Raw genomic sequence first — 15,825 nt, forward strand, 5'->3', positions numbered from 1 at the left:
GAGTTTATAGAAACACTCATTTCCATTATACTGCATGTGGCGATCGAGGCAGCATTACTAGTGTTCTGTGTCACACAAAACCCATGATGGAAATAATCTTTCAGCTTCTTCCTGCAGCCCATATCACCCCTTAAGCCTTGGACTTAAGCTGGAGACTGGAGAACAAACATTCTATCAACTCCACGTCCTTGCCCATGAGCACACAAAACTTCTGACAGATTACCTTGTGTTCTGTGCTTCAGTTAACAAATGCATATTGAGTGCCTCCTATAAACCAGGCACTTCTTTAGGGTTGGGGATACTAAAGAAAATAGATTTAGTGGAGACAGAGACAAGAAACAAATATGTGCTATGCTGGGAGCATAGACGGTCAGGGAAGGCATCTCAGACAAGTTACCTGAGCAGCTACTTGAAAGACATGAAGGAGAAGGACATTTGCTTACCTGCAGGGTGAACTGTTCCAGACAAATGAGACAGCATGTGCAAAGGTACTGGGATGGGAATGTGCCCCATGTATTACAAGAATAGCTAGGAGGCCTGAATGATCGCTAAGTGAGCAAGGAAGAGAGTAGAGACCTACGCGTTCTAGAATTATCCAGAGACCAAATAATTTAGGGCCATACATATTCCTGTAAATTCTCTGACTTTCACCCTGAATGAAAAGCAAGTCTTTTAAAGTGTTTTATACAAAGGAGTGGCATAATCTTGGATCTTTTTAACAGGACAGCAGGGGCTGCTACTTGAAAGATAAACTATCTGGGGGGAGGTTCATGGAAGCAGGGAGCCCAGTTACGAAGCTAATGAAATAATTCAGAGGAGAGAATGGGGGCTTAAATCAGGGTAATAGAAGTTGTTATAGAGAGAAGTGTTGGATTCTGGATATGTTTGAAATGTGGACAGGACAGGATATGCTTATGGATTTGGATGTAGAAAATGAAAAGAAGAGAGACGTCAAGGATGACTGCAATGGATTTTGCCCAAGCATCTGGGAGAATGAGCGTCTATTTACTGGGATGGGAAGAACATAGAAGGATCAAGCCTGAGGCAAGAGATGGGAAATTTAATTATGTGCATGTTATAATTTAAATGTTTAATAGATACCCGAAGAGATACTATGGAGTAGATATCTATTAATAGAAATTGGAAATACAAATCTAGAGTTCAAGGGGAAAGTCCAGGAACAGATATATATGTCTGGGACTAGTTGGCAGATAGATGGTGTTTAAAACCAGAAAACCAGATAAGATCACCAAGCAAATGCATATGGATAGAGGAGAGGCCAGGAAGATAGGGAGACCAGCAAAGGAGAAGGGGTAGGTCATGAGGTAAAAAGAGAACTGAGACAGAAGTGTCAGGAAAGCAGTGAAGTTAGGGTACAACAAGGGAGTGATCAACACTATCAACTGTTGTTAATGGGTTGCATATGATGGAGGAATGAGAATTGGCCATTAGTTTTGGCAATGGAGGTCATAGGTGACCTTGAGAAGAACTGTTTCAGAGGAATGGTAGAGGAGAAAGCCTGGTTATACTGTTTTCAAGTGGAAATGGGAATAGAGGAAGTGGAAACAGAAAAGTATCAGAAGGAGTTGTTAGTTAAAAGGCAACAGTTAATTAAAATAACAGCTGGGAGAAAGGTGGAGACAAAGGAGGATTTTCTCTTGGAGATGAGAGCTCCTGCAGTAAGGTGTGTCAGCTGACAGGAATGAGCCAGTGGCTGAGATGTACTGAGGTAGCTGGGGCACCTTCCCCTGGCTTTCCTGAAGCGGTCGGCAGAGCCTGGACCCGCCTCCAAGTCCTCTCCTCTTGAAGTTTTGACGTCTCTTCCCCTGAAATATTACTTACTCGAGCTTATTTACTGATAGAAATTATTTGGGCTTCTCCCTTTATGACAAATACCTTCCCTCGCTCCTTCTTACCATATTAACTTCAATAACTACAAAAGGGTGGACAACTACCCATGCTGCCTGCATCCTGAGACTCACTGAAGCACCTCACAAAGGATGGTCTCTCACCCATCTGCCCCGTCTTCTGCCAAGCATTAGGGCATCCTTGCTGAGTGGTCTGACAATTTCCTTTTAAGTATCTTCAGGACATCTTTTGCTCAGCGTACATGGATGACTTACAGGACAAAGCCTCTGGGCAGCCTTCAATTTCTTACTCTTTTCCCTTTCTGAGAACCAGCACCACTGAGTGCAGATAACCCCCATAGTGGTCACCAACTGCACAAGCAAACAAATCTGATTCTCAGTTTAGATTCAGTGAGGATCCACGAGCCTTCCTATAACCTCAAACACAATAGGACATTCTGAGCCTCTTTGGGGGTCAATCATGGTGCTAAACGGACCATGGTCATGGATGCCAAGATCCCTCTTCTCAGGCTGCTGACTCATTTTTCATCCCAGATTCCATAGTAAAGTTGTGTATAAGAACTCCTGGAGGGAGTTGGTGGCAAACTCATCCCCGCTCGCTACAAGGACAGACATATGCAGCAAATGCATGTGTCAGTGTGTAGGTTTATATAATGTGTCCTTATTTAACAACACATTCAAGCATAACTGTGAGTGAAAAAACTAGAACTAACTCCTACAGCAGAAAGATTGTTTCTGTCAAAGATCTGCCTGGTGCCATCAATTACTTGATGGGTGGTTAATTCATTTGTCCTTTTTAATATTTAGATATTTCTTCTCCAATTCCCAGAGAGGGTCCTGAAGAGTAAACTTATCTCTTTCCAGAAGGAATTTATTGATTAATAAGAACTTACAAAATCAAATTCTAGGTTTTGTGGTCTATATCATAAGAAAAGGTCAAAGTAAATCCAGTTAAACATACTAGATGTTCCCTTAATGCTTATCAAACTAAAGCATTCAGAGAACAGAACTGAGATGGGTGGAGGATACAAAGATGTAGAAGGTATGCCTCCAGCTCTCAAGAATATCACTCTGAATTTTCGGATCCTTTACAATCTGAATATAGCCTATACCAATTTTCTACAAGACCCTCTGGTCTTATTCTCTCTCATTACATCCCTAGTTCTTTCTCTTTCTTCATCCAATTCTTCCTGTCTTAAAGTCATTCCTGTTCTGTTCACCTTTTGCTCTTCTTTTGAGTCCTGACTCAAGTCCCATATTCTCTGTAAAGAATATTCTGACATCTGCACTAAGAGACTCAATCTCTCTTTTGAACATGTTACATCCATTATGGGTTCTACCCAGATGGCGCTTGGTCTGTGCTGCCTCAAATTACTTGAGATATGATCGGCCTCCCTAACAAAACTGTAAATGTCCCTGAGGTAGGAATCGTATCTAACACATCTGATTTCCCCAAAGTTAATCAGCACAAGGATCTCAGTAAAACTGGTCCACAGTGAAGATGATGCAGTCAGATTGGGAAATCTTTAAAGAAGGGGTGAGACTTGAGCTAGTCAATCAAAGAGAGATATGATTTTGAAAAACAAGAGGCAAAGCAAGACAACGTCATTTGGTGGAAGTGATAGAGCTTGAATAAAGGCACAGAAAAAGAGGAAAACTAAATTTGTTCAGGAAAGCAAACAGAAAATGGTAAGACTGGAGAGATGGTTTCATGCTAGAGAGCAAAGGTAGAAATTTTTTTTGTTAAATAGGGTGTGGTCGGGTTATAAATGCCTTAAAATCCCAGAAAGAGGGAATCGTACTTGATGTCTTAGAACAGGGACGGCAAAGAAGTGTCATCTCAGCTTCCGGTAAAAAGATAAGTAGTTGTAACCAGGATTTGTGTTGAGTAAGATTTTGAAGCCATATCTTTGTTCATCTGAATACAGGGTCATGAATAATAAGTGATAGCTGCCATCTGCGCAGCATCGGGGAATTGAAGCAGGCGTGTTACACGTTTGCCATCTCTATTGTAGTGAGTTATGAATGGTTTCTGAGAAGAGAAAGGACAGATTCCAGTGTTTATCCTGGCAATGGAAAGAAGGTCCACACCTTGGGAAGAAGCTCTCGTGATCTCAGGCTTGAGGTGACGAGGGCTTGGCCTGGGTGTCAGCAGTAGGATGGAGAGGAGTCAACAGCGTCTGGGAAATAAACAGATGTGTGGGTGCAGAAGAGCAAAGCATTACAATTGGCTTTCAAGTTTTGAGCCTGAGCGTCAGGGAGAATGAAGCGTCTCTTTTTTTGTAAAAATAAAGGTTAATAATTTGCCAACTGAGACAAACCCTGCTGACTGCCTCTTGCCTTGGTCATGCAAGAGTTAAATGTACAGAAAGCTACAGAATGCTATTATTTTAGAGCCCTGTGAAAATGTAATTTGATTAGTCTATTGGACGATATTCCAAAGAACCAAATGTCTTCCATGAATCAGTCAGAAATGCTTAGGAAAACCAAAATAAAAAATGCTTTCTAAGCCAATAAAGGTGCTAATTAGTGCCTTCTGCATATCTCACTATATCTTCTCCAGTAATACATTTTGCAGGGTTAAGTGCGGTGTCTGCTGCTTCAGATGGCAGAAGTCCACCTAACAGTAGGGAGGGTGGCTGGAGACTCAAGTACATAAAAGGGAATCAGAACTGGCATGTTAACCCATGCAATGGGCTGTATTGAGTAGAGCAAGGAACAGTTTTTTCTTGCTTTAATTCTCCAAATCAACCCTTCTGAAACTCAGGAATAGTAGGACCTTAATTTTTTTTCTTTTTTCATCCCTCAATGCTTTTAGAGAGTAAAATCTGGTTTCAAAGACCTAATAAGGGTATCTTGGAAGGGGAAAAAGTTGGAGAAAATATTGAAAGCAAGCAACTAGAGAAGTGAGTGAGGAATTAGAGAGGCCGTAGCAAGCATGGTTTTATGCGGTGAATAGAGGCCGTCTACCAATTCTACCTGGGGCAGCCTCAAGCCTGGTGCCTGAAGAAGCTTGAGGAAATCCAGGGTAACAGGAGCAGTTGGTTTGTCCCCTTGTGGCATTCCCTAGGTGTCAAATTTTTGCTGTGATCAGAGGTAGCAGACCCAGGAGCCAGGCAGGGAACCACTAACGGACCAAGCAGTCAGAACAGAGACTGCAGAGATTTGCAGAGCATGTTGCTCTCCGCTTGAAGAGACCTGGGCTGGTGCTGCTGCACCTTCTGAGGTCTAAGGAAATTCTAGGAATCCCAGTGCTTGGGAAACTGGGCCACCAGCTTGTGCCTCTTGGTTCAGGTTCATTATTGAAAACAGGCAAAGGGAAGCAAGGACCTGACCCTGACTAGCACGTCCTCAGGCTCCAGGAAGTTTACCTTACAAATTAGAAAAGTGGAAAAAAACAAAAACTAAACTAAAACCAAAAGAACTGTCCAACAAGCAAGGAATCACAGTTTTACATTGTCCTGTGCAAGACTCTCAACTGCCTGGGTCCAAATCTGGCAAGGCCTATCACTGCTCCCCCGGTCACCACATCCCAGGAAGTGAACATAGTGACAGGAGAATGCTCCTTGGTCTCCAAGGACCCAGGGAGCCAGGATTGCAAAAAGGAAATCAAGCAGTGAACCTAATTAATTTTTAATAATTTTATTACAACTTTTAAAAAACAACCTTATTCTGTGAGTTTAAAAAATTATATCGATTTTCCCCGGCTTGGTTTTCTCCAGAATCTAAGCTTGGCAGTAGAGAAGGCTATGTGTCTGAATGTATTGGATGGAGATAGACATTTGAGCCATTTTAAACAAAATCAAGAAGAGTATAGGAGCCCAACAAAGGATGTAAATGCTGTATCTGTACATTGGTGAGGATGGGATTCAGGTAGGGGTTCAAACATCGCACCCATCCCTATTGTCAGGAATGGCCAGGCCTTATGAGGCGCTGTAAGGTAGAAGATGAGAAAGCCCTTTCCTCAGCTGGTACTAAAACTGTGTAAGGCTTTCTATGTCTCGTCAGACAAGAAAACTCCCTGCTGTGACCTAGCCCGGTCCGCTTCGCACATTCCCTAGAAAACATGTGGCCTTAGGTTTCCTGGCAACCAGATTGCTCCCGAACATCAATGGCAGGGCTGCAGGATGTGGTCCATGGAATGTGGCTCCTGGATCTGCGTGGGTACTAGAATCTCATGAAGATGCCCTTGGTGAAGGGCTACAGATTTTTCTGGATAACTAGATTTTCTGTAGGGCTAGGGTTTTTGAAAACTCAGCAAGGCTGGGCTAACTCTTCTCATCAATATCTGAAAATGGATCATTTCCTCTCTGACAGTTTGAGCAATTCACTGTGGCCACAGTGCCAGACCTCTGGCCTGAATATACACCTTCATTCATACCTTCTACGAAATCCAGAGCAATAGTGGACAACCATAAAAGACTGAGGCAGTGGCAAGAGTGGTGGTACTGGCAGAATATGCAGCCAAATGTCCTAGGACCATGGAACGTTTTGGAGAGAAGAGGTGCTCAGAACTCCAGAATTCTCTGGATGAGCCAGCCAGGCACAGGAAGGAGCCTGCCTTTGTGAGAGCAGTACATGGAGGTGGTGGTGGTAGGAAGGAGAGGCAGGGAAAAAATAGAAAAAATTTGCTTACAATAATAAACATTTATTTTACCTTCCATTTTGGGCAACATTACTTGATTCATTATGGCATCAAGTCATTACCATATGACTGTCAAGAAATTATACTGTGCTTGCATCTATAATGTGATTAATAAAGTGGCAAATAGGCTTTCTCTCATGTGACAACTTCAATCAGTTGGCAGTGGCTTTATAGTTTGAGACACTCCGAGACTGAGTGAGTCGAGTCACAGCGCTGCAGTGGATTAGCAATGTCTGCCTAGGTGAGAGGTTTGGTCCTGAGTAGATTATATTTTTCAAGCTCTGCATCTTGGAGGTGCCTCATAGGGTGAAGGAAGAGCTAGATGGGAGAACACTGTCAGAATAGCCTCCTTTTTATCTATTTAGAGTATTAGAACTTTGCAAAAGGATTCCTCTGCTAAAACCCAAAGTTTTAAAACCACTGATGTAATGGACAGAAAAAGAGACTGGAGTTTTGGTTCTAAATTCATTTCTAACTTGGTCCATAGGTTTGAGTCAGATATTTTTACTTCCATGAATATTTGTTACCAGATGTCACATAAGACATTGAAGAGATGGCAGATTTGTATTATAATAATGATCATTCACCTTGATATTCCATCCTTGGCAGTGGCTCCCTAGAATGTTTTATAAAGCAGTTATATATTTTCTTCAAGTTAGCGATTTCAAAAGTTTAGGTATGCACCCCCAACTTACTGTTTTTCTCAAAAACCCACTCATAAAGTTTATTCTAAACAAAGGATGGCAAATGAGCTTCGTCTCATTCAATCAACTGTTAGCGGCTTTCCTGGCAATTTTGAGAGCCTAGCTAGGCTCCATGAGAAATTGATTAATGATGTCTGCTGTGGGAGCAGGATGAGGAGAAAAGCACAAATACCATTTATATCTCTACTCTGTTTTTAAAGCTTTATCACATATTTATATTTTTCACCCTTTGTGACTCTTGTGATGATAAAGTTCCACTTGTTTTGTAGGGCATTAATTGTATCTGTTGTCTCGCTACCTCTTTAAAACATAGTCATGTATTTCTGGGCTTAGCAAAGAGTCCACTATTTGCTCACACCTCCATAAGACACCTCTAGTCTTTTTTCTTCTAGACTAGTGTTCCTTTTCCATTTGGCAGGGTCACTGAGTCTTTGAAAAAACAGCTGAAAACTATGGGTATTCTTATCTCCACTCCAAAAATTTGGCATTCAGAGACAAGTTCACAGATACCTTGAGATCTATTCATAGACCCCTACTCAGACAAGAACTCTGGCTCCAGACTGGAGAGCCGTTTACTATTTTCAGCCTTCTTACATATGTTTCAGTCATTCAGATTTGTTTTTCCAAAATTTCTCCCAACCTGTATTATCTTTCTTATGGTGGAAAACTTCACATTCTCATAGAAGTGTAGGGTCGCCACTCTTCCCAGTTTGTTTAGGTCAAACATTTGCACCCAGGAGAGCCACAAGGGAGAGGAAATGGGGAGACTGGTGAACCTTCTGAGGAATTGGCCCACATTCTGGACATTTCCTTCTGCCGCTGTCTTCCGCAATGCTATGTCATGACACAGGTTCTGAATACTACAATGGCCCCCGAATGGGCCTCTCTGACATCCAATATTTAGCTCTTACATTCTGTCCCCAGCCACACTAAGCAGGCAAATGGACCTTCAACACTGTCCTTCTCACATTTATTTGTTTGCTCAAAAACCTTTCATGGTTTCCCTTGTCCTGACACATACATATAAACTCCTCTTTCTGGTTTTCAAATAAGCTACAAGACATTCTGTTGGCAGTATGGTGTTTTGAAAAGAAACAGCAGCAACAAACTAAAATAAGCTGTGGCATCCTGCTGGTCATAGGAAATTTATTTAACCTCTCTGAGCCTCAGTTTGACCCTCTGTTAAGTGGGGATTAATAATACCTATTTATTGGATTTGTTGTGAGAATTAAAAGAGATTCTGCATGTAACATGCTCGGCACATTGCCTTACACAAATTTAATGATAAATAAATAGTAACTATTATTGCTATAATTAATAATAAAGGCAATGATAAATTTCCGGATCTGCTACTTTTGACTGTGCGATCATGGATTCATTCCTTTATGAATCTCAGTTTTCCCACCTGAAAAATAAGGATAGATCCTAAATTATAAGGTTGTTATAGGGATTGGATGATATGGATTAAAATCATGAATTGGGTTTATTCATGATTGAAATGAATAGAAGATGCTCAATAAATGCTGGGTCTTTCATGTATTCTTTTGTTGGTCCCCATCCTTACTCCTCATCCTTTTATACCATGAGAGAGTATTTCAAAATGCTCTATGATCTAATCAGACTAGCCCTGTTACTGTCCTTTAGACACTTGCTATAGACACTCTGCTTTTACAGCAACACCTCTTTTCCATCCATCAAATTATCCCCTTTCTTGAAAATCCTAGATAAGTACTGTGCTTCCTCCATGAAACCTTTGCTGGCTATCTCATTTGCCACTGACTTCCCTCTTCGCTCAGCAAGTACCAGCTTTCTTCAAGTGCTGGTCAAACTATTTAACCATTGACTACATTCTGCCTTGTTCACTGCAGCGCTGTGTTGTATGTCAGGCCTATACAGTCTCAAATATGGAAATAAATCCCCCATTGGTTCATTTGAGAATGAGAAAATCTTCCATGAGATAAAAGGAAATTAAGCTCATCTCCCCTTTTTTTGTTGCAGTTTCTTTGTATGAACAAGGAATGGTTCAAATGACCGTGAAAGACTATATGAGGTAGGTGGTAGAACCAGTGTTACTTCACTCCAGTGTTTCACAGACACCTCTTTCAAAAAGGAAATGGAAGTAAGGAAGTTTCTCAAGAATGCCATGAATGTTGGGATCTTGTCGCTGCTTTAGCCCCAGTGCCTAGAATGTTTTCATTAGCCTTATGAGAAACAGAGGTTCATTAAATGTCAAAAAGGAGAAAGCAAATTAAATCAACAAATGCTGATGTGGGAGGGGAATTTAATTTAGACATATGCATAAATGGCATTCTACTACAATTCAACTGTTCATAAAGACCTGTTCGTAAGAGTTACATTCATATTTTCACATTATCAACGTTATTAATTATCATGTTATTTGTTGAACAATTCCCAATGCTAGGTAGAAAGCAGTGAGGGTCTCTTAGGATGAGGATAGACTAGGTCTCAAAGTGGTCCCAAACAGCAACATCAGCATCACCTGGGAACTTAACAGAATTGTACGTTTACAAGCCCCATCCCACACACTCTGAATCAGAAAGCCCCGAGGTAAGGTTCAGAAGAAATCCGTGTTTTTGCAAGCCCTTCGGGTGATTCTAAGGCATACTCTAGTTTAAGAACCACTGGAATAGACTGTGACCTTTCTGAGACTGGGAACTCTGCTTCCCATGCTTCAGCCACCCTTGCCTTTTCAGGATAATTCCAACTAGTTGAAAACCAAATATTCAATATTGTACCGCTCCAACTCCTACCGACTCACACCTAAAAGGCTACTTTTTCAGTTTTTCCCTCTTAAAGAATTAGCTGTTTTTGCTTCTCACAGAATCATAGAGCCATGAGGCACCACAGAAATCTCTCAACCAACTCTCTCAGTTTGTTGAAAAGGAAAATGAGAAGAAAGGTCAGTGACTTACTTGTGCTCACATGGCTTGATTAGAACTGTTATACACATGGATTCTTCCGGATTCAAAACTAGGGCAGTTTCTGGGTAGCTCTGCTGAACCTTACAAAACAAAGTCTGAGCCACAATCCCGGAGTGAAACAGAAATCCTGGCAGGCCTAATACAGACCGAGGTGAGGCAGTAAGTGAAAGGCTCTATTCTGCCTGCCTTCAAGGCTTCCAGCAAGTTCACCATAAAAACAGTCTTTATTATGCCAAAACATGCACTTTCTTGGCCTTAATGCAGAGCAGCAATTGAACAAAGAAGAGGCAGGGCCACGCTATTCTTACTACATGTGGACAGGACTAAAGCAAATTCAGCAGCCCAAATAGGATAACTCGGTCTCCTTGGGAAAACTGGTATCTATATTGCATTCTTTGATAAATTCCAATTTTGTGCCAACTGGCTGTTATATTTGACAAGGCTAGATGTGTCTATCATGTATCTGAGCTGTATAAAATTGAACCACATTATAACAGGGTTCCATTCTGTTTAGAAGCACTCTCAAATGACTTGCAATGCAAGCCTATTTAGATAGAGTGACACTCAGTTTTGGGGAGTAAAGGAGTTTGTAACTGTTGCATATGGATGGCTGTAGGAGCCCTGGAGACAGCACTGAGAGACTGTTAACCATGCAATATGAAATCCTTCACCATTATGAGAATTAATGCAGAGTCGCTTCAGTGGCTGCTCGCTGTACCTGTTTCATCGCATAATTTTAACTTCTTCCTGAAAGTTGGTGCCTAGCGAAGCTGTGTTCCTGAAAGGTTCCCCAAAGATTTGCCATCTGTCAAAAGTGAGACATTCTGTCACCTTTATAATGAGCACTAGCGGGCACCTAACACTTAAATTCTCACACCTTCTGTAACACAACGCTCTTGAAAAGAGGAGCAGCTCCTTGTTGTATGCTCTCTCTTCTTCAAAGGCATGGCCGTTATGAGATTATTAGAAATGAAGAGGAAATGCAGATGTTTGCTCTGGAAGGGAAAGATTCACAATGACCTCCCGGGGCACGATCTAAATCGACACATCTCGTCTCATCCTTGGTATTTCCCTCCCTCCCACCCCACTGTAGATCTTTGCATCACTTTTCAGAAACTCCCACTCTATCCAGAGGGACCAGCTTCAACTCTTGCCATTCTGCTGCAAGTATACCACAAAGGTATGTGATTTCCAGGCACTTTTCATCCAGAGAAATCATTCTGTGCAACAATGGATTCCATGAAATTATAAATAAGCACTTGAGAAATACTTGTTGAATGGATGGATGAGAGAATGAATAAAGGATTTCTAAGCTCCAACAATAAGGACCTGTTCATAAAACAGAACAAGACACAATATAAAATAGTCAGTGAAATTAGACTAAATATCTGTCAATGGGGAGGCCAAATAAACCATTGGCCCACTCATTGTATGGAATTCAATACAGTGATAAAAGGAATAGGTAGTGATATGTACACTAATTTAGTAATTCATATTTTTAAGGGAAAAAAGCAAGATGCAGAAAGACACATAGAGTATGTCACTATTTATAAAGCAAACAAGTGAAAACTATGCAGTATGCATGTAACTATGTAGAAAAATGTCTGGCAGGATACACATAAATTTAGCAGGAAGGAGGTCAGGATTGGTGGGAGTAATGGCCAGGGAGAGAGAGAGCCTTATGTGTAATATTATAATTTTTTAACAAGATGAGGGTATTTCCTGTATTTCTTGCAGAATTAAATATAAATAAAAAAGAGTTAATGATATTGAAAACACGTTTAACAACAAATCAATCAATAATTACATTCTTGGCCATAAGACTGTAAGCCTTTGGAAGGCAGAACTATGTCTTCGTTCCTTGTATGCCTTGGGTGCCTAGCAGAGAACTTAGAACATGATAGATGTTCAATAAATATTGATATAAGTAAGATAAAATTTGTACAAGTTCCATAAGATAGATGAAATATTTCACGTACAATTCAGATTTCTTACAAGAATTCCTTTCTCCCTTGAACCTCCTATATTATGATATCAAGTGATTTGCACCCCCAGTTCTTATATTTTTTCCAATGATTAAGATATCCTAGCTGAGCCCTTTAAGGTCCACTGTAAGTGTTCTTGGTTTATCTTTTCTTCCTTGATGGAATCAAGAGGCAAAGCACTAGATACCTCCGTCACATTAGAGCGTGTGAACATGATGTTGGGTGATGTCCTGTAAGTGGGCCTGCCAGTGAGACTATAGGCGGCCATTGTTGAATGTGTGAATGGCTAAATAAATGAATTGTAATGAATCCAATTTAAATGATGGAGTCATGAAAGTAAAATTATCCAAACTATCTCAAATAAGCTCCTTAGTGTTGCATGCAATGTAAAGGCGAACAAACTTCAACAAAAGAACCCAGCAAACCCAGGAAAACCTCCTCAGAAACTCTGATTCCCACAGAGTCCATGAGTCTGAAAAAGCCCATAGCAAGTCACTGAAAAGTTGAGTAATTGGGAAGTGAGTTGATATTCATAAATATAATTTCCAGGTAACTGAAGATTGTCATTTTAACTGCCAAAGCTGGACAAAACAATTTGATGAAAGCACTTCTTCCTTCTCAGCCAAGTCCAAAAAAATACAGAACATATTTTAACCCTACCTAGGAACTTCAAATCATTATTTGTAAACGTCAGACCTTGTAGTCTGCATTTAGTGATATCTTCAACAGTCTTATGTAGCCAAGGATGTCCCAGACTGATACTCTTTGAAAATATTCTGCTTTGAGTCTGCTGTTTACAGTTTGTTTTCTGTTTCGTATTGTCATCAATTACCATCTTGTTGTGGTTGTCAGTGCACTGCCTCTGGCTTCTGCCCCACAATCTCCCTGACATATCTAATTTAACATTTGCCTATTGTGAAATGGAAAGCAGAATAAGCAAATTCACTAGTATCGCACGTAAGATACAGGCAAGCAATCCCTAAAACTGTCCTTTAAGTAAGTATATATGAGCTCTAGTAAATGCCCCGTCTGTTTGCCTATTCAGATTCCTCTTCCACTTAATTTCTGGAAGGTTGGGTGGTTGAGGTGACTAGAAAAAAAATGGCTTTTGGTGAAGTGAACTGTAACCAGATAAAGATATTCATATTTTTACCACAGCGTTCCTGAATGGCTGGAATTTTGGGAAAAAGATCCAGTGGAGATTCTCTTGGATCTGGGGTTTGGTGCTGACGAGCCGGACATCTGCACACGAATCCCAGCCAGATTCCTGGGTCGTGGCTCAGCTGCCAGAGGAATCAATATCCGTGTTTTTCTTGAAGCTCAAAAGCAGCGAATGGACATTGAGAACCCTAACTTGTACAGTAAGTGAGGACCCCGTGGCATCCAAATCTCGGCAATGGCACTGAGCGGGCCGATGAGCCTCAATATGAGGAGGGATGGTCCGGGAGATATGTGCAGTAGCAATCAACCCCTCTATCACTGTGGCTTAAAAGAGCAAAGTTGATGTTTTGATCACTTGACATGTCCACTGCAGATTGGTGTGTGCATTAGGGAAGGTGTGTGTATCTGCTCCATGTTGTTTTCATTCATGGACTTGGCCCCACCATCTGGAACATCGCTGGTTGCAATAGCAGAGAAAAGGTGGAAATGGAGAACTACATTTGACTCTTAAATCCTTCTGCTCAGATTTTATGCACGTCAGGTCTGCTCAGATTTTGTTGTCCAATAGAAGTCATGTGGCCACATTTAACGCTAAAGGGGTGAGAATGTGCAATCCTACCATACGTCCAGAAGGAAGAAAACTGACAAGACTGGTGAACAGCACTAACGTATACCATAGTCACATGCCCAGGAGGCAGAGAAACCAGGATCTGACAAGGCTTATCAAGAGTCACTAGGGGAAAACTTAGATTCCTCATCTGTGAGACTTAGAACCACCATGAGCTATTAATCTGTCATATCTCCAGATTTTTGGATTAATTATGCCTAAACCTTTTATTTATCATGCATGCTGCTGTTTTTTCCCCAACTGGTGGTCAATGGAATACTTTTCTCTAGGACATTACTATGGATATTCTTGGGGTATGTGTACTATGCTCAAATAATTTGAGGGAAAGATGTCTTGCAGGATTTGTTCAATATGCTGAGGTGCTCTTTCAGTCTCCTAGAGGGGATGCAGTGCAGTGTTTTCAAAACCTCTGAAATAAAGAACCCCTCTTGGAGGAGCATTGAGGAACATCTCTTCTGTGGAATAGAGGTTGCAGAATTCTGGACTAGGGAAAATGGCAAAATTCTATTTCTGAAATAGGTTCCTTTAAATAAGTCAATTCACCAAAAGGAAAGTCAAATGAGATAAAGTATTTCCCTCAAACAAATATCTTAGATTTTTTTCTTTTAGTTTCTGATTCCTCTGCTTTCAGCTAAATAAAATGGGTCTAAAAAATCTCAACAATGAGAATTTTTAAAAAGAGTATATAAATTTGGAGGTGCTGCATTGTAACATTTCTTTACCTTTTAGAATAAATTACTATTATTTTTTGTTGTCTTCTCCTTCAAGCCACAGGGAGATGCAAGTTCTTTGATCAGTTCTTCATTTGGGGAGAAAAACAACACTTGTCAATATTTGAGGAGCATTTGAGCTGATCTGTGAAGTAAACATTTTACAGATGAAATTGACATACGGATATGGAGGAAGCAAGAGTTGGCCCCCAATCCGGTGATTATGGGCCCTTGCTTATTCCCACCACTTAACACTGCTCTAACTAGCACTAACACTGTGCATAGTAACTATTCTCACTCAATACTTACCAGGACACTTTTGATTCAAGAAACCTGAGAGGGTCAAATGTAAAACAAAAAATAATAAAATTCGTTGGTTGTTCTAAAGACAGAATGGAAAAATATCTTATTCAAAGTCAATACAAAAGTTTCAAACTTGAGAGGATGGGAATCAATTGGTTCATTGTTCAATCTACCCAAAAGCAAAAAAAAAATCCCACTCATCCAATGCTTCACATTATTGTGTTCTCTGAATTGACTGAACCAATTAAATTGATAGGTTTTCTCTTAGTCTAAGTACAAAAATCTGCTGTAGGATGGATGTTAAGACAATCGTAAAAGTAGACTTGTGTTGAGTCATAACTTTGGGCAAAAGAGATTTAGCCTCAACTAAAGCTGAATTTAGGGGGAAACGTAATGAGAATGCTTCTGAAAGCATCCAGAACGTGAGAGTTCCTCCAGGTATTGAGAGAATATCACAGTCCTCTGTGAGAAGCCCATCACATTTTTTGGAGTAGAAGGATGAATAGTCAATATTTTTCCCTTTCAAGTGAAGGAAACAAATACCAATATAGGATCATGGAAGAGTCAGTAGCATTGCCGTGATGGTGCAAGCAACAGGATAGAGGACAGCATCCTTACCCACCAATGTGGCCTTTACCGTTGCTGAATTATGCAACCCTTCATGTTATCGCTGGAGTTGAGAGAAGGCTGTGTAATAAAAACAAAATATTCTTTTTCCATTACTTTGGTTTTATTATCTAGAGATACCAAAAATGTTTTTCACCACTTTTTTTCAAAGTGACAATGTGTCCCCACATTAGCTCTTGCTGCATTAGGTACCCCCAATATGCTAATTGTCAATACTTGCATATTGCCTAAAAGATTGAGACCAGACCATCC

The 15,825-nt window shown here is 40.6% G+C and overlaps 1 protein-coding gene across 9 annotated transcripts in view; it reads left to right on the forward strand.

Annotated features, from left to right (window-relative positions):
• The window catches only part of ITPRID1 (ITPR interacting domain containing 1), a 114,929-nt gene that overhangs the window by 36,142 nt on the left and 62,962 nt on the right, over nucleotides 1–15,825 (forward strand). For 7 of the 9 annotated variants that reach the window (XM_046670795.1, XM_046670798.1, XM_046670796.1 and 4 more), the window contains 3 exons: nucleotides 9,216–9,267; nucleotides 11,253–11,339; nucleotides 13,303–13,505. In XM_046670795.1, the coding sequence (XP_046526751.1) occupies nucleotides 9,216–9,267; nucleotides 11,253–11,339; nucleotides 13,303–13,505 (342 nt within the window). Of the gene's footprint in view, nucleotides 1–9,215; nucleotides 9,268–11,252; nucleotides 11,340–13,302; nucleotides 13,506–14,121; nucleotides 14,227–14,741; nucleotides 14,861–15,825 lie in introns of those variants that run through there. The other 2 variants (XM_046670803.1, XM_046670804.1) reach the window with 2 other exon arrangements.

This window comes from Equus quagga, chromosome 8 (assembly GCF_021613505.1).
Source record: "Equus quagga isolate Etosha38 chromosome 8, UCLA_HA_Equagga_1.0, whole genome shotgun sequence".
NCBI lineage: Eukaryota > Metazoa > Chordata > Mammalia > Perissodactyla > Equidae > Equus > Equus quagga.